The sequence below is a fragment of the Danio rerio genome, chromosome 21, assembly GCF_052040795.2.
Source record: "Danio rerio strain M-AB ecotype USA chromosome 21, GRCz13ab, whole genome shotgun sequence".
Lineage (NCBI taxonomy): Eukaryota > Metazoa > Chordata > Actinopteri > Cypriniformes > Danionidae > Danio > Danio rerio.
In genome coordinates this window covers 1,725,130-1,745,000 of record NC_141041.1, presented here as the reverse complement: position 1 = coordinate 1,745,000, position 19,871 = coordinate 1,725,130, and the positions used below count along the sequence as shown (strand labels likewise).

The 19,871-nt window shown below is 37.3% G+C and overlaps 1 protein-coding gene across 15 annotated transcripts in view; it reads right to left on the bottom strand.

Annotated features, from left to right (window-relative positions):
* Nucleotides 1-19,871, bottom strand: part of tcf4 (transcription factor 4) — a 435,077-nt gene that overhangs the window by 134,978 nt on the left and 280,228 nt on the right. For all 15 annotated transcript variants that reach the window (XR_015519399.1, XR_015519400.1, XM_087299107.1 and 12 more), the window contains 1 exon segment: nt 17,605-17,660. Coding sequence is in view for 13 of the 15 variants with exons in the window: in XM_087299107.1 (XP_087155233.1) it covers nt 17,605-17,660 (56 nt within the window). In the remaining 2 variants the exon portion in view is untranslated.

The window sequence follows — 19,871 nt, the reverse complement described above, 5'->3', positions numbered from 1 at the left end:
TTGGTGGTCCTTTAAGGTAATCAAATCGTTGTTTACATGGTCGACTCTTATTAATGCCGAGTTCAGACTGCGTGATTTTCAAAGTAGTCGTGTCACAGATGTTTTCACACTGCTTGACTATCTGGGCTAGCGTTTCGTCGCTGCTTTGTTTACACTGCAAGATGGATCAGAGACAGGGACTTTCACATTGCATGACTTTACTATAGGGAAAATCGCCGACAACTTCGTCCAAACTATGTCTCACAGCCAAAAACATGTAGTATATCTTTTGTTATTGACTACATAATGAGAAAGAAGCCTTTAATGGGCTAGAACATGTACATGTTTGCTCACCTGGGTTTAAAGGGAATTAGCCATTTCTCCTCAACGTTGATAATGAACTAATTTCTTTCTGTATGAAACATCAAACAGACACGGGTGCTCCTGAGTCCTGTCAAACCTCCACTAGTTTTTCCTCCATTTCGTGGCTCCAAATAAACCGAAAAAGAGCGCTTTTACCTTCTCCCCCAGCCTCCCGCTGGCCTGCAGCAGGTGTACACACACACACACACAAGTGAATGCCGCTCTCTCATTGGCTGTAGGCGATCGCTGATGTTATTTTCAGTCAGAACTCAATTCACACGGCATGATTTGAATCGCCGACAGCTCCAGATATTCAGCACGCCAAATATCTCACAGGCATCGGCGACTCATCGGCGATTCTCTCAGATCGCGTCTTTGATCGTTCATACTGTGTGATTGTCACTCACGTGCACGAGCAGCGATTTGCCTGTGATTTCAGGCATTTGTCGTCGATTTCTCAAAACCTGTCGGCGAGCCAAAATCAGGGCTAAAATCACACAGTCTGAACTCGGCATAAGAGTACTATCTTAATCATATTAAAATCGGAGTATTGGTGTCCATGTAAATGTACTCAGAAAGTGCCAGATGAAGTCGCGAGCTGTCAAAGACAGCGCATTCCAATGCCTTTCAGCATGAGCCCTCCAATGTGTCATTAAGTTTGACGTGTTTCCTCCTTAAACACAACTTTTGTAAAGCGTCTGCTTCGCGTTGTTGTGTCAGAATCCTTGTGAAACACAGTCATACTTTAGAACGCTTAGTTTAAGCAAATTTGATGAACACAATCATGCACGTTGAATCTGAAGGAAGTCACTTCGGCTGCCCTGTCCTTAAATACACTCATTTTGTCTGAGTGTGTGTGTCTGTCTGTGTCAGGCCCTTGCACAGAGCACAGACCCTTACAAGGGCAGGTGCTCAACACGATCAATAAGTGAAAAGCAAGTGCCTCCTGAGAGGGGCACCTCAGCCAATGAGGGCAGAGGGGCAGTGGCTCTAGCCACCGTGCCACCACCCTGTGCACGGCCCTGGTCTGTGCGCGCGCGTGCATTTCATAGCAACAAACCTGCCCTAATGTCGTTGTCCGTAGCCACTAAATCAAAAAGTTAGAAATTGCCGTGAGATTGCGTTGCACTCTCAGCTCACATCATTCAAAAGAAAAGGTCCACATTGTCCCCCAATAATGTCAACAGACTGGACTCTCTTAGCAACTGGCTGAATGTAAAGGAGGACTAAGCTAAATTGTTTCACCTTTATAATTAATGTTCTCAACTCACAGCAATACAACTTTACAATGAGTGCAACTGTTTGTATTCAATACTTTATTATTATTAATACAGGCAACGCCTGTATTTTTGGCATTTTTTGCAGTCCACTTAGAATCCAACATGGAAATCAATGTTTTCTTTATTGATTGTTTTGAAATTCAGATGTCATTAGCATGCCTGTGTTTTTATTTCTGTAATAAATATGGCTGTCAAGCAGGATCTTGATGGTTTATAGTGAGTTTGTTGTTTACATGAAGAAATCTGTGTTACAAGTTTACCAAAAACTCTAACAAACTATTATATTTTAAATTTAAATAGTTTTTGTCTTGCGTTTACATTAATTTTACATTTGAATAGCCAAAATTATAAGTTTTAGTCTTTTAAATGTGATTAATCGCGATTAATTAAAAAAAAAGTGTGAAAAATTTGTTCTTTTTTATCGATTGACAGCACTAATATATATATAATTATGAACTGTTTAACGGTTCAGTTTTCCATCCTGAATGATCACAGACTGTTCACATGATAATGCTCTAGAATACCATCACACACACACACACACTGAATCTCAGCACTGAGTAATGAGGCAGTGATGAGCACATCCCGCAGTGCAGAGGTCAAAGGTCAGACAACTGTCTCAGCTGCTGAGAGGAGCCCTGATGACACAGCAGAGAAACAGAACGTGTGTGTGTGTGTGATCCACATTTACACACACAGTTCAGCAGTGAATCTCTCTCCATTACTTCCCAGCACGCGCGCTCGCTCACACACACACACACACACACACACACACACACACACACACACACACACACACACACACACACACACACACACACACACACACACACACACACACACACACACCATTACATGCACAATGCTGATGCTAAAACACACAAGTACGCAAACACACTGATATACACGAACACAGTCACAGATACACACAGCCACACACTCTTTAACACATAAACAAACACACACACACACATCCTCACACAAAATACACACACTGCTAATGCTTATCAAGAGACACGCATACACACACACACAAAAATCACACATGCATGCACGCACGTGCGCACACACACACACATACACACACACACACACACACACTATTAATACACAGACACAACACAAACAGACATACACACTCACACTCACACACACACACACAAACACACACACACACACACACACACACACACACACACACACACACACACACACACACACACACATACACACACACAAACACACAAACACACACACTGCTAATTCTCACAACACACACACACAAACACACACACATACACACACACACAAACACAAACACACACACTGCTAATTCTCACAACACACACAAAAAATACAAACACACACTGCTAATGATCAAACACACACAGACACACACACACACACACACACACACACACACACACAAAACACAAACACACACTTCTAATGCTCAAACACAATCACACACACAAACACACACATACACACACACACACACACACACACACACACACACACACACTGCTAATTCTCAAAACACACAAACAAAACACAAACACACACTGCTAATGCTCAAACACACACACTGACACACACACACACACAAACCCACACACGCATACACTCCCACACCGGATGATTTCCAGAGTAAATGTGCACAGGAAGAGCTGCGTCTCCTCCTTCCTCCTCCAGCCTCGCCGCCATCAAAAGGTAAAAGCAGGATAAATGAATATTTGTAAACCCATTAAAGTGGAGGTGATGCTAGCGCACGCTCGAAATAACCGCATGTGTGTGTGTGTGTGTGTGTGTGTGTGTGTGTGTGTGTTTCTGAGAGTCCTCACACTGATTTCTGCCTCTCGTCACCTAGAGAAGCTTTAGCACAGGAAGAGGAATTGGATGCAAAGAGACGGCAGGTGAAGACACACACACACACACACACGCACACACACACGCGGGCCTTTTTGCAGCGGGGCTTTTAACAAGGGGCAATTAACACTTTGACGTGCAACAAGGAGAAAAGTACTCGAGCAGACAAGCAGCTAAATATCAGAGAGACATGAGGAGTAATCACACACACACACACACACACACACACACACACACACGCATGAGTGTAAATCACGGCTTTTTCAAACAAAAAGCATCCCGGTAAACATCTCGAGCTCGACGTTAAATGGTGAACGTGTGATGCTTGGACACTTGATGTAAGTCAGTGACATCACACACTCCAGCGCACGCTTTTCACACCGCCAACAGAGGAGCTCAAGATGAAACCAGTTGATCCGGTGTTTAACATTCAGGAGGAGAATAAAAAACTCTGACGCTCTGCTCAAATGAGCTCTACATCATACAATGTTGATGTATCGGAAATGTAATTCATTTGACATGTTACACAGTAAATCTGATGTGTTATACATTTGAAATGTTACAATGTTAATAAACGTAAAATTTTTATAAACGTTAAATACACAATGTTTATCAATTCGAAATGCTACAATGTTAATTAATTTAAACAGTTAATAAATCTTTAATGTTACATGCTAATTTCGAAATGTTATACATTTTAAATGTTAATAAATGTTAAATGTTACAATATTTAATTTGAAATGTTATAATGTTACTATGTTAATAAATTGTTACTATGTTTAAAAATTACATTTTTTAACGCATTGTTAATGTTACAATGTTTATAAATGTAAAATGTTAATAAACTTTAATTATACAATGTTAATTAATTTGAAAGGTAAATACAACTTAGAAGTTATATGTTGAATTCGAAATGTAATATATTTTAAATGTTGATAAATGTTACAATGTTAATCAGTTGTAAACATTACAACGTTAGTACACGTTAAATATTCAATTCGAAATGTTAAGACATTTGAAATGCTACAATGTTAATACATTTTAAGTGGTAACAAATTCTAAATGTTAATCAATGTGGAATGTTTCAATGTTAATACGTTTAAAATGTTACAACGCTAATAAATTTGAAAGGTTAAAAAACGTAAATGTTACATGTTTATTTTGAAATGTTATACTATGTTAATAAATTGTTACTATGTTAAAAAATTACATTTTTAAATACATTGTTAATGTTACAATGTTTATAAATGTAAAATGTTAATAAACCTTAATTATACAATGTTAATTAATTTGAAAGGTAAATACAACTTAAAAGTTATATGTTGAATTCGAAATGTAATATATTTTAAATGTTGATAAATGTTACAATGTTAATCAGTTGTAAACATTACAACGTTAGTACACGTTAAATATTCAATTCGAAATATTAAGACATTTGAAATGCTACAATGTGAATACATTTGAAGTGGTAACAAATTCTCAATGTTAATCAATGTTGAATGTTACAATGTTAATACGTTTTAAATGTTACAACGCTAATAAATTTCAAAGGTTAAAAAACATAAATGTTACATGTTTATTTTGAACTGTTATACTATGTTAATAAATTGTTACTATGTTAAAAAGTTCAAATTTTTAATACATTGTAAATGTTACAATGTTTACAAATTTAATATGTTCATAAACTTTAAATATACAATGTTAATAAATTTGAAAGGATGATAAATCGAAAATTTTACATGTTAAATTCGAAATGTAATACATTTTAAATGTTGATAAATGTTACAATGTTAATCAATTGTAAACATTACAATGTTAGTACACTTTAAATGTTCAATTCGAAATGTTAAGACATTTGATATGCTGCAATGTTAATACATTTGAAGTGGTAATAGATTCTCAATGTTAATCAATGATGAATGTTACAATGTTAACATGTTTTAAACGTTACATTGTTAATAAAGTTGAAATGGTAAAAAAAACATAAATGTTACATGTTAAATTTGAAGTATGTTATACATTTTAAATGTTATTAAATGTGAAATGTGTCAATGTTAAGTTCGAAATGTTATATATTGTAAATGTTCAAATATTAATACATTTTAAATGTTAATGAATGTCACTATGTTAATAAATTTTTAATACATTTGAAATGTTACGATGTTTATAAATTTAAAATGTAAATAAACTTTAAAAATACGATGTTAACTAATTTAAAAAGTACATTTTTACTTTACACACATATACTTTTAATTCACACACATACTACGGCCAATTTAGTTTATAAATTGCCCTATAGCGCATGTGCTTGGACAGTGGGGGAAACCGAAGCACCCGGAGGAAACCCACGCCAACACGGGGAGAACATGCAAACTCCCCACAACAACACCAACTGACCCAGCCGTGGCTCGAACCAGCGACCTTCTTGCTGTGAGGCCACAGTGCTGAGCCACCGTGCCACCAATTATTAAACATTTCAAATATTAGTAAATGTAAAATGTTAAAATCAAATTGTTAAGAATTTTGAACGGTTACAATTAATAAAAGTGAAATGTAAAAATTTTAATAAATTCAAAATGCTAATAACATTTAAAATACATGTCAAATGTGAATGCATTTAAATCGACAATAAATGGAGGCCGTATGGTGGTTTTGGTGTAAATTATAGACAGCATTTCAGGAAAGAACCTCATAGAACCCCTTAAGGCAAAGCCCAGATCTCAATCCTATTGAGATGCTTTGGGCTGGCTTGAAACGAGCTGTACAAGCAAGAAACCACTCGAACATCTCACAGCTAATGCCTAGTTCAGACTGCGTGATTTTAGCCTGGATTTTGGCTCGCCGACAGGTTTTGAGAAATCGCCGACAAATGCCTGAAATCACAGGCAAATCGCTGCTCGTGCACGTGAGTGACAATCACACAGTATGAACTTTCAAAGACGCGATCTGAGGGAATCGCGATCTGAGATATTTGGCGTGCTGAATATCTGGAGCTGTCGGCGATTCAAATCATGCCGTGTGATTTGAGTTCTGACTGAAAATAACATCAGCGATCGCCTACAGCCAATGAGAGAGCGGCATTCACTTGTGTGTGTGTGTGTGTGTGTGTGTGTGTGTGTACTGTATACCTGCTGCAGGCCAGCGGGAGGCTGGGGGAGGAGGTAAAAGCGCTCTTTTTCGGTTTATTTGGAGCCACGAAATGGAGGAAAAACTAGTGGAGGTTTGACAGGACTCAGGAGCACCCGTGTCTGTTTGATGTTTCATACAGAAAGAAATTAGTTTATTATCAACGTTGAGGAGAAATGGCTAATTCCCTTTAAACCCAGGTGAGCAAATATGTACATGTTCTACCCCATTAAAGGCTTCTTTTTCATTATGTAGTCAATAACAAAAGATATACGACGTGTTTTTGGCTGTGAGACGTAGTTTGGACGAAGTTGTCGGCGATTTTCCCTATAGTAAAGTCATGCAATGTGAAAGTCCCTGTCTCTGATCCATCTTGCAGTGTAAACAAAGCAGCGACGAAACGCTAGCCCAGATAGTCAAGCAGTGTGAAAACATCTGTGACACGACTACTTTGAAAATCACGCAGTCTGAACTCGGCATAAGAGCATTCTGCTACACAGAATGGGCCACACTTTCCTCCGATGTCAGAGGCTTGTAGATGGTTACAAGAAGCATCTCTCTGCAGTTATTCAGGGGGTAACACTAGCTATTAAGGGGTAGTGTGTCCTAACTTTTTCCTTTTTTTCCTTTTTTTACATTTACAGAAGATCTTGAATTGTTTTTTCCCCGTTTTAATTATTTAGTTAAATTACCCTAATCTTTCTACATTGTTAAAATTGAGACTTGAGACTTAATAAACAAATATTATCAAAAAACCTTACAAAATACTCAGGCTTTGAAAGAGTATATATATATATGTGTGTGTGTGTGTGTGTGTGTGTGTGTGTGTGTGTGTGTGTGTGTGTGTGTGTGTGTGTGTGTGTGTGTGTGTGTGTGTGTGTGTGTGTGTGTGTGTGTGTGTGTGTGTGTGTGTGTATGTATGTGTATGCATACACACACACACACACACACACACACACACACACACACATATATATATATATATATATATATATATATATATATATATATATATATATATATATATATGTATAATGTATAATATATATATATATATATATATATATATATATATATATATATATATATATATATATATATATATATATGTTTTTTTATAAAAATATTTTTTTATAATTAATTTGAGCATCTGAGAAGCAGAAACATGTAACATTTACAGAAAAAATGAAGTTAAAATTAAGTTGTACTAGTCAATTTGCATGTTTAAATGGCTCCATTTTATTAAAAATACACGCAAAGTAGGAACACGTCTCTGTATTTACATTTTTTTCTCTGATTGGTCAACATGATCAGCCAATAAACAGCAGCGCTCATGCATCAGAAACTAGTGGACAGCTGTGTGGGTGCACACAGGAAACACACACAGACATTCCTAAGATGTTTCCACAGCAAACTAACGCATCACTCACACACACACACACACACACACACACACACACACACAAACACACACACACACACACACACACAAACACACACACACACACACACACACACACAAACACACACACACACACACACACACACACACACACACACACACACACACACACACACACACACACACACACACACACACACACACACACACACACACACTCACAAGCACACACACACAAGCACACACACACAGATGTTTACATTTCAGATGCAACTCAGCTGCAGCTGTGCTCTCTCTCTCTCTCTCTCTCTCTCTCTCTCTCTCTCTCTCTCTCTCTCCAACACACACACATTGGGTAAATGACAATGTCAGGTGACTCTTGGGGGATTTTTTTATCTGTGTGTGTCTGTGTGTTGCTGTAAACCAGGGCTATTCGATTAGTTTGTCATGGGGGCCAGTTCATGAAAAGTATTCCATATGAGGGGCCGGAGATATACGACTTGCAATATGAGTGATGACACAACAGCATACATCCACGTTGGCTTTTTCTACATTAAAATGTTAGTATGTTGTATTTTGAAACTACATAACATCACTGCATTGTACAATGAAGCTTTTTTTTTACAAACTTATTCAAATGTATTTCAGAACTGTTAGGCTGTTTTTCGACTGAACTACATTTATTTTTGATGTCTTGGTCACACTATTTAGAGGGCTGGAACAAATTGCTTTGGGGACCTCGGGTTCGGCCCGTGGGCCGCCAATTGAATAGCCCTGCTGTAAACTCATGCTCACACAGTAACTCACTTACACAGTAAACACTCATATCAACAATATTTCATTACATTGTTTATTTTACATTATTTTTTGTTTTTGTTTTAAAGCACCTGGCGACATGGTGGCGCAGCCCTGCTGCCTCACAGCAAGAAGGTCATTGGTTCGAGCCCTGGCTGGGTCAGTTGGTATTTCTGTGAGGAGTTTGTATGTTCTCCCCGTGTTGGCATGGGTTTCCTCCGGGTGCTCCGGTGTCCCCCACAGTCCAAACACATGCGCTATAGGGGAACAGGGTAAGCTAAATTGTCCGTAGTGTATGTGTGTGAATAGGAGTGTTTGGGTGTTTCCCAGTGATGGGTTGCAGCTGGAAGGGCATCCGCTGCATAAAACATGTGCTGGATAAGTTGGCAGTTCATTCCACTGTGGCGACTTCAGATTGATAAAGGGAAAAGAAAAGAAAATGAATGAATGAATGAATGAATGAATATTAAAGCACACGACCAGCTAAGGCGCTATGTGTGTGTGTGTGTGTGTGTGTCTGAGAGAGAGAACCTCTTCTGTAGAAACAGTACTGTACAGTTGCTCACTTATTCTAAACACTACAATTAGGGCTGCACGACACTGGAAAAACATGACATTGCAATATTGCGTGATATAAATTGCAATATATATATATATATATATATATATATATATATATATATATATATATATATATATATTAGTGGTGAGCCATTATGGGTAGCTGGGTCTGTTCTAAGCAAGCTATGATGACTTTCACCTTGATATTTTAGCGCGGATGTATACCTGGCTGAGTTGCACCGTAGGGGGCAAGAACGAGTCTAAAACAAGTCAAACTAAACAGACTATTGGCCTGATCATACACCTGCCGCAATGCGGCACAAGGTGCAACGCAATAGTTGTTTGCTAGTTTCAGCTCAGCGCAAGACTCGTTCTGACGTTTTGCGCCACGCTGCTTAAATAGCAAATGCATTTGCGCTCATATGTGCGCCCACAGGCGTTCTGGTCTATAAGGAGGTGTGTTAAGGCGCATTGCTGGCGCGTTGCTATTTTGAGGGACTAAAATACACTGTTCAATAGACCAGCAGAGAGGAGGTCTAAAGTCCAGCGCAGAGCGCGTCAGTTGTGCGCCTCGCTTAAACATTGCTTAATACACACATGATGTACAGCAATATGCAAAAATCTTTACAAATGAAAAAGAATCAAAGGATTAAAATATTACAAAACATTTTATTTTCTAGCCTACATAAATATAAACACCACTGCCTTCATGCCTTCTTCATTTCGGGGGATTTTCAGTTCATTCATAACAATTTGCTTTTGTATAATGTTATTATTATTAGCAGTATTATTGATTATATCCATATTTATATTTGTTTTATTAAAAACAAGCTTAGATTTGTCCACCTGTCAGGTTTTAGACCATATGAGGCACAGCATGTGTTTTAGGATATAACTCAGGTTTTTGAGCACACTTCATTATTATTGTTCATTTATTCGTTTGCTGGAAATTAGAACTGAATTTAGAAATAGTTTTGAAACAAATCTTTGCGCTTAACAAACAAAATTAATTATGTATAGGCTAATGGTTATCTGTGCGTATAACACTTATTCCTATTAGCGAGAGTGAAAGTGAAAGTAAAGAATGAGGAGGCTCATTCTCTCATTCTCGCGCTGCAGATGCTCTGTTTAACTGTTTTCTCGCTAGTGAAATGCTCAGTTTTTCCACTTACATAGTGCGCCATGTAAATAGCAAATGCACAATAGCACAATGCAACTGACTCTTAAAGAGAATGGGAGATGAGACTCTAATTGGTTTATTCTCAAGACACATCTACAACTCATTAAGAGAATAAGCTCAACCCTGTTAGACCATGCGCCGTGGCGTAGAGTGTATTTTTCCGTCCTTAAAATAGCAAAAGTGGATTCAAAACACACCCTTGCTTTTGCACCCTGTGCTTTAGACTTTGTGCCTGGATCGTCAAAATAGAGCCCTATAACTATACAAAAAGCAAACAAAAAAAACAACAACTAATAGAACAAAAGGCAAGTAATAATAAAAAATTAAAACAATAGTAAAAAAAGTGAAAATAAAAGCTACAAAAATAGGATAGTTAAAGCATATAAACTGCATAAGATGTATTAAACACAACAGTATATCGTGTTCAGCAAGCAGGAGACAGAAAGTGAGAAACACACACACACATACACACACTGTGGTGTTATGGTGTTTTTGGCAGCATGTGTGTTTTCAGGATTTGCTCTGGTCTTTCCTGCTGCTGAATGCGTGTGTGTGTTATGACCCACGCCACTGGAAACATGCTCCCTAGCTAGTGCGCTTCCTTTAGGAGGAACAGCTCAAGGTTACACAGATGTCAAAGGTCAGATGTGACCAGTCCTGTAGGAGAAAACCAGCCTGTTCATATTCAGAAAAACTGACTTTCTGCAGAAACATCTTCTAAACGTTTTGATGTTAATAAATTTGAAATGTTACAATGTTGAATTCGATATGTTAATACATTTTAAATGATAGAATGTTAATAATTTGAAACACTACAATGTTAGTAAATTTGATTTAATTTAATTATTTAATATTAATTAATATTATAATTAATTAAATATTTAATTTGATTCTAAATGTTCATAAATGTTGAATGTTACAACGTTAAAACCTTTTAAATGATCAATTTGAATTGTTAAGACATCTGAAAGGCTACACGGTTAATAAATTTGACATTTCTATAAATTAATACATTTAAAATGTTAATGACTCGTACAATGTTATTACATTTTAAATGCTACAATGTTACTAAATTTGAAATACTGATAAATCTTAAATGTTACAATGTAAATAGTTTCGAAATGCTAAAATGTTAGTTTATTAGATTTTTTAAACTAAATTTTAATTATTACAATGTTAATAAGTTCTGAATGTGAATAAATGTTAAATGCTACAATGTTAATAAATTTTAAATGTTAAGATATTTCAAATGCTACAATGTTAATCACGGCGAAATTTGTGTTAATTAAAAATGTTACTATGTTAATAAAATTTGAAATACAAATAATTTTGAAATGTTACAATGTAAATATTTCTAAATTGCTACAATGTTAGTAAATTTGATTAATTTAATTTGAGTTAATTTGATAGTTTTTATAAATTTTAAATGCTGCAATGTTAATAAGTATATACGAATAGATTTTAAATGTTAAGACATCTCAAATGCTACAAATTTAACTGCTTCGGAATTTGTATACATTTAAAATGTTACAATGTTACTAAATTTGAAGTGGTTATAAATTAATGTTGAATGTTACAATGTTAATATGTTTAAAATGTTACAACGTCAATAAATTTGAAATGTTAATAAATCGCAAATGTTACAATGTTAATAAATTCAAACTTTTAATACATTAGAAATGCTATAATGCTAATAAACTCCAAAATGTTAATAAATGTAGAATGTTTTACTGTGTAATACATTTAAAATGTTACAATGTTAATAAATTCTTCTTGTTACAAAAATGTTAGTCTGCTGCTATGCTTTTGTGGCTTTATTTTAAATCTGAATGTGACGGTTATGCCCTTCCAGCTGCAACCCATTACTGGGAAAAACACATACACACTCATTCATACACACACTCATACACTACAGCCAATTTAGTTCATCAATTCACTAATAGCACATGTGTTTCAGCGGGGGCAACCAGAGCACCCGGAGAAAACTCATGCCAACACAGGGAGAACATGCATATTCCCATAGAAATGCCAACTGACCCTGCCAGAGCTCAAACCAGCGACCTTCTTGCTGTGAGGCCACAGTTCTAACCACTGAGCCACCGTGCTGCTGTTTAATTCAAAGAAAATGATTTTAAAAGCTATATTGAGGATGAATGCTGAGTATTGCTCACAGATATCCTCACTGCAGGATTATGAAGCAGCAGAAACGCTGCAGGAGGATTTTTCTGTCAGTCACACATGACAGTCTGATGGCTTTGTCTTGTACTCTGTCAGGAAAGATTAATTGGAGAGCGATACGACGCCGCTGAAGACCCTGCTGGCGACCCCAAAACTTACAGCACTGCAAAAACTTTAAACTTTCAGTTTTTGTCTTCTTTCTAGCCCAAATATCAAAAAATTCTGCAATTAAAAAGCACTTCATAGACAAGCAAAAAACATCATCTTGTTTTTAGAAATAATGAGTCAAATTAAGTGAAGTGAACAAAATCAAACATGGAGAGTCTCAAAAACCCTTTTGTATGAGGAACTACTTTCTTCCGCGTTGAGTTCAAATCATAAGCTGACAGGTAAACAGCTGAGCAAGCATCTTTTACACTTTAGATGTGTAGTGTCTGCTTTCTGCTGGCTGTATGTGGGCGGAGTAATACACAAAGGGTAAAGAGGCTGTACGGGTGCTGATATTACTTAATATATCACGGCTATCAGCCAATCAGATTCGAGAACCAGACTGAACTGTTGTATATATATTTATTCACCGCCCACTTTATTAGGTACACCTGTCCAACTGCTCGTAAACACAAATTTCTAATCAGCCAATCACATGGCAGTAACTCAATGCATTTAGGCATGTAGACATGGTCAAGACGATCTGCTGCAGTTCAAACTGAGCATCAGAATGGGGAAGAAAGGGGATTTAAGGGACTTTGAGCGTGGCATGGTTGTTGCTGCCAGACGGGCTGCTCTGAGTATTACATGAACTGCTGATCTACTGGGAGTTTCACGCACAATCATCTCTAGAGTTTACAGAGAATGCTCCGACAAAGAGGAAATATCCAGTGAGCGGCAGTTCTGTGGGCGCTAATGCCTTGTTGATGAGGCCAGAGGTCAGAGGAGAATGGCCAGACTGGTTCCAGCTGATAGAAAGGCAACAGTAACTCAAATAAGCACTCGTTACAACCGAGCTCTGCAGAAGAGCATCTCTGAACACACAACACGTCCAACCTTGAGGCGGATGGGCTACAGCAGCAGAAGAGCACACCGGGTGCCGCTCCTGTCAGCTAAGAACAGGAAACTGAGGCTACAATTCACACAGACTCACCAAAACTGGACAATAGAAGATTGGAGAAACGTTGCTGCTCTGATGAGTCTCCATTTCTGCTGACACATTCAGGTGGTCGGGTCAGAATTTGGCCTCAACAACATGAAAGCATGGATCCATCCTGCCTTGTATCAGCGGTTCAGGCTGGTGGTGGTGGTGTAATGGTGTGGGGGAGATTTTCTTTGGGTCCATTAGTACCAATTGAGCATCAACGCCACAGCCTACCTGAGTATTGCTGCTGACCATGTCCATCCCTTTATGAGCACAGTGTCGCCATCTTCTGATGCTACTTCCAGCAGGATAACGCAGCATGTCATAAAGCTCAATCATCTCAGACTGGTTTCTTGAACATGACGATGAGTTCACTGTACTCAAATGGCCTCCACAGTCACCAGAGCTCAATCCAATAGAGCAGCTTTGGGATGTGGTGGAACGGGAGATTGGCATCATGGATGTGCAGCCGACAAATCTGCAGCAACTGTGTGATGCTATCATGTCAATATGGAGCAAAATCTCTGAGGAATATTTAAAGTAGCTTGTTGAATCAATGCCATGAAGGCAGTTCTGAAGGCAAAAGGGGTCCAACTGGATACCTAATAAATAGGAAGTGAGTATATATACAGGATGTATGCCTGTGCATTATTTAGACTTAATCATTAACACATAATCACACATATAAGTGTAATGTGAAGATTGAATAACAAAGCAAAGCAGAAGCTCCAGCAGTGCAGTGTGAAGCAATCCCACTGAAGCAGGTCTGCTCTTGATGTTGTGTGTGTTTGAACATCCATATGTCTGCTAATATAAACACGATGTGCTGGTGATAGATGCCACACACACACATGCACACACCACATCAAGCACAGAATTCATCATATATGTGTTTTAACAGACGGCCATCTGCTGACGGCACTGGCTGCACCAAAAATAAACTGCATGTGCATTTATTTAATATTTATTTATTCCACTACAGCTGATATTCACTTCAGAAGTCACACGCAAATCCTATTTCACAAAAACACACACACACACACACACACACACACTGAGGAACCATTCATTTCTGAAATTCCTGAAAGTGCTCACACTTTATTTTAACGTGCAATTCACGCTATTAACAAACCATTATCTAAGACTTTGAGCTCAGTAAACTACTAATTAGGTGCTTATTAATAGTTATTAAGGTTTAGGTATTGAGATAAGAGATGTAGAATAAGATCATACATTATAAATGCTGATAAACTGTTCATATCTATAAAGATAAAGACAAGATTCAAACTCTATAACATCAGAAAGGTCCGACCCTTCCCATCTGAACATGCAGCTCAACTCCTTGTTCAAGCTCTTGTTCTCTACAGACTGGATTACTGCAACTCTCTACTAGCCGGGCTTCCAGCTAACTCTATCAAGCCTCTTCAGCTATTCAGAATGCAGCAGCACGAGTGGTCTTCAATGAACCTAAAAGAGCACATGTCACTCCGCTGCTCATCCGTTTGCACTGGCTGCCAGTTGCTGCTCGCATCAAATTCAAAGCTCTGATGTTTGCCTACAAAGCGATTTCTGGCTTTGCTCCTTCTTATCTGCTCTCACTTCTGCAGATGTATGTGTCCTCCAGAAACTTGTGTTCTGTGAATGAACGTCGCCTCGTGGTTCCATCCCAAAGAGGGAAGAAATCACTTTCCCGAACTCTCGCATTCAATCTGCCCAGTTGGTGGAATGAACTCCCTATCTGCATCAGAACGGCAGAATCACTCGCGTTTCTTCAAGAAACGACTAAAAACTCAACTATTTAGTCTCCACTTTCCTGCTTAATCTGCAATTGCCTCTCTGGTTCTACCGCTACCTGTATTACAAAAAATAGGCTACTAATGTTTTGCGTCTTACACTTTACACACCTGAAACTTGCTTACTTTTACCATTGTTGCTCTTATAGTTGTGTAAATTGCTTGCTTTTCCTCATTTGTAAGTCGCTTTAGATAAAAGCGTCTGCTAAATGACTAAATGTAAATGTAAAACTTAATAATAGGCAGGTAATTAGTCAGTAGTAAATAATGTGAATTGTTTCTTAACCAGTTAATCTCTGTTCAAGTTAAAGCTTCCCAAATCCACATGCAGAGGTGTAAATGCAAAAATTTGCTATCATTTTAAAGAAAACCCTTTGAATTTTCATAAAACACTATTGAAAGTGTTTAAAATATCTGTATATGTTGTCTGTGTTATAATAAACACCTAATAAAAGAGGCGCTTTTTGTATTTTTTTTATAAACTCAAATGTGAAAGTGTCCCTTTTAGGTTGTGTGTGGTCTAGCGTGCTGTAATTAATGTTGGTGGTTCCTGCACATGTCTGTAAATGTGACAGGATACAGGTTAATATCTACTGCTGTATTGATATCCGTCATGTTATCGTACAAAATAAACCTGATTTAGCAACTGTGTAGATGAATTACAGCAATTTTACTCTCTTTATTACAAACCTGCACTGTTTAAAAAACACTTTAAACTTGCAAAGCTTATTCTTGAGCTGCAGATGATCACAGAGAGCTGAACAGATCTTTTAATCCCAGTTGCTTTGTTCCTGTCCTGTCTTGTGGATATGTTTATACGCATTACCACGGAGACATGTTAATATGAGTCTGTCAAATCAATTGGGTGGGTGGGGAAACCACACTCCTACATCACATCGCGGTCGGCCAAAATAAGAGGGATTTGGATCCTGTTTTAACATCAGGAAAAAAAAAGAGACTTGTGTTTCTATCACTCCAATATGACAGTGGACTCACTATACCCACACACAGTTCTGTCCAAACAGCTTTCAAAAGATGATTTTCATCACAGATGCCCTTTAATAACCTGTTTAGTCCCACAGGAATCAGTAAAAATGACATTTCCAGATCTTCTCCAATAAAATACTGAGATTTTTTAGCTTACTTAGCAGATTTAAGTGGATTGAACATCTTATAATTAAGTTGCATATTTTAAACAAGTACACTGCAAAAAGGCTTATCTTACTTAGATTTTTTTGTCTTGTTTCTAATATCTACAAATTCCTAAATCAAGGAGCGTTTTTAGGACAAGCAATTTTATTGTCAAAATAAACGTAAGTCAAAAGGAAAAACAAGATTATTTTGCTTTCCTCAAGAAATGACTCACTTCATTTTTGACATGTTATTTCCTAAAACAAGACAATGTGTTTTGCATGTCTAGAAAATGCTTCTTGATTTAGGAACTTGTAGATATTTGGACGAGAAAAAAGACAAGATATCAGTTGCAGTGTAGTTTGAACAAGAAGCACATTCATTTTCAGATTTTTTCGTGCAGCAATCTCATACATTTCCTCTGGGGTTTTTTTTTTAAAGAATAAAAAGATGTCTAAAACTATGAGAGGGGTCTGGATGCAGACCTGGTGCAGTGCAATCTGAGCTGCAACCGATGCTTTTTAATGCGGTCACCTAACCCCACCCCTATTCACTCCACTGAGTGCATTGTGTCTGACATTGAATCGCTTAGTGATGCAGTCTCAGAGTGCATCATAAAGGCTGCATCCAGATACTATTAAAAACTGTTCTCAGATCTGGCAAAACACAAACTTTCCAATCCAAAGTCACAGATCTCAATATTTCTCATCATAAAAAACTTTCAAACTCTCACTGCAGGACGACTTCTGACTCCTTTTGTCCAAATGACAAACATCTGAGATAAAACACTTATTCTTTAGTGTAGAGTCTCTTACCTGACAGTGAATGCTGGAGTCTCTTCCATATGAATACGACACTCGCTCCGATTTACCTGTGTAAAAAAGAAGAAAGGACAGATCAATATCAACTCAGTTTTGACCATTCATTCATTCATTCATTCATTCATTCATTCATTCATTCATTCATTCATTCATTCATTCATTCATTCATTCATTCATTCGTTCATTCATTCATTCATTCATTCATTAATTCATTCATTCATTCATTCGTTCATTCATTTACTCATTCATTCATTCATTTATTCATTCACTCATTCATTCATTCATTCATTTGTTCATTCATTCGTTTATTCATTTACTCATTCATTCATTCATTCATTTTCCTTTGACCTTGTCCTTTATTCATCAGGGGTTGCCACAGCGGAATGACCTACCAACTTATGCAAACTCTACACAGAAATGCCAACTGGCCCAGCCGGGACTCAAACCAGCGAACTTTGTGCTAAGCAGTGAGCCACCGTGCCACCCTATAGAATCAAACATAAAATATAATTTTCTTCATCTTTTAAATTTGCATAGATGAACAACCTACATGGTAAACTGAGTAAATAAAATGCAAATTAAGGCCTGTAGCTTTAATTTGCGTGGACAGCAATAGTGAAGCTCACAAACACCTTCTCAAGACCTTCAAACATCACAGCAGGTGAGTATCAAAACATCTGATTTGATCAACAAAATCAAGACACGGCCGCTCTGCAAAATAAAAAAAATTAAATAAATAAAAAATTGGACTGCAATATCTACATCAACCACTAGGTTGAATCAATCCTACATACTGTTAGAGCCCTCAACTCCCCGTCTGAAATATCCACAATCCCAGCCTAAAAAATCAGGAAACCTTAAAAAAAATTATGCATTTTTTAAGTGTCAACCACACAGGTGAGTGGGCTTGATAAACCACCTGTAGAAAACAAACAACCTACATGGTAAACCAAGTAAATAAAATGTGCGCTTGTAGCTTGAGTCTGCATGGACAGCAATAGTGAAGCTCAGACACATCTCTCAAGAGCTTTAAACATCACAGCAGGTTAGTATCAAAACATCTGATTTCATCGACAAAATCAAGACAAAAAAGACACAAATGTTTTGCAAAAAAATAAATAAAATGAAATATAACCATAATGATCCAACATTTTGAATTTGGACTGCAATACCTCGTTCAACCACTGGGAAAGGTTGATCCTACACTGTGTTACCCTCAACTCCAATTATCTCCCCACCATGTGAAATATTACCCACAATCCCAAAACCAGGAAACCTTAAAATATTACGCATTTTTTAAGTGTCCCTCACACAGGTGAGTGGGCTTTACAAACAGCCTGTAGTAACAAACTACCTACATAGTAAACCGAGTAAATAAAATGTGTGCTTGTAGCTTGAATTTGCATGAACAGCAATAGTGAAGCTCACAATCACCTCTCAAGACCTTCAAACATCACAGCAGGTTAGTATCAAAACATCTGATTTGACCAACAAAATCAAGACACGGCTGCTCTGCAAAAAAACCCCAAAATATATATGTATATTTTGTATATTCTGCAACACCTACATCAACCACTAGGTTGAATCAATCATACACACTGTTAAGAGCCCTCAACTCCACGTCTGAAATATCCACAATCCCAGCTTCCAAAATCAGGAAACCTTAAAATATTGTGCATTTTTTGAAGTGTTCCTCACTTGAGTGGGCTTGACAAACCACCAGTAGAAAACACTTTAACCAACACTTGCAACAAAAAGCTTAGAGCTTTTGTCTAGTTTGTAGTACAGATATCTAAAATTATGAAATCTGGAAGCACTTTTTAAACAAACAAAACATATTAGGTGTGTCCCAAATCGCATACTTATGCACTATTCTATATCATTTTGTAGTATCAATAGTGTAAGTAGTGCGTTTACATTGAAAACTAATTAAAAATAATAAGTGCACTTTAATTACCTGGATGATGACCTCATTGACCGGTAAAATGAAGTGTGTAATGATGGACACTTCACACACTCAACGACCACAGCTTTGCTCACGTAGCGTAAGGGGCGGAGCTATCGGGCACACATGTTGGATAACTTTATTTTGGATTGTGAAAGCAGAATTCTCCTATGAGAGTGATTGTAGCGCCTCCCGGTGGAGTATGCAGTAATACTCACGGCAGGTATTATTTGGTACTTTGTTCATTTATTTCACTGATTTGGCAAACGTCAAATTTCATCTGGGAAACAGGTTTAATTTCCACTTAGTAAAAAAC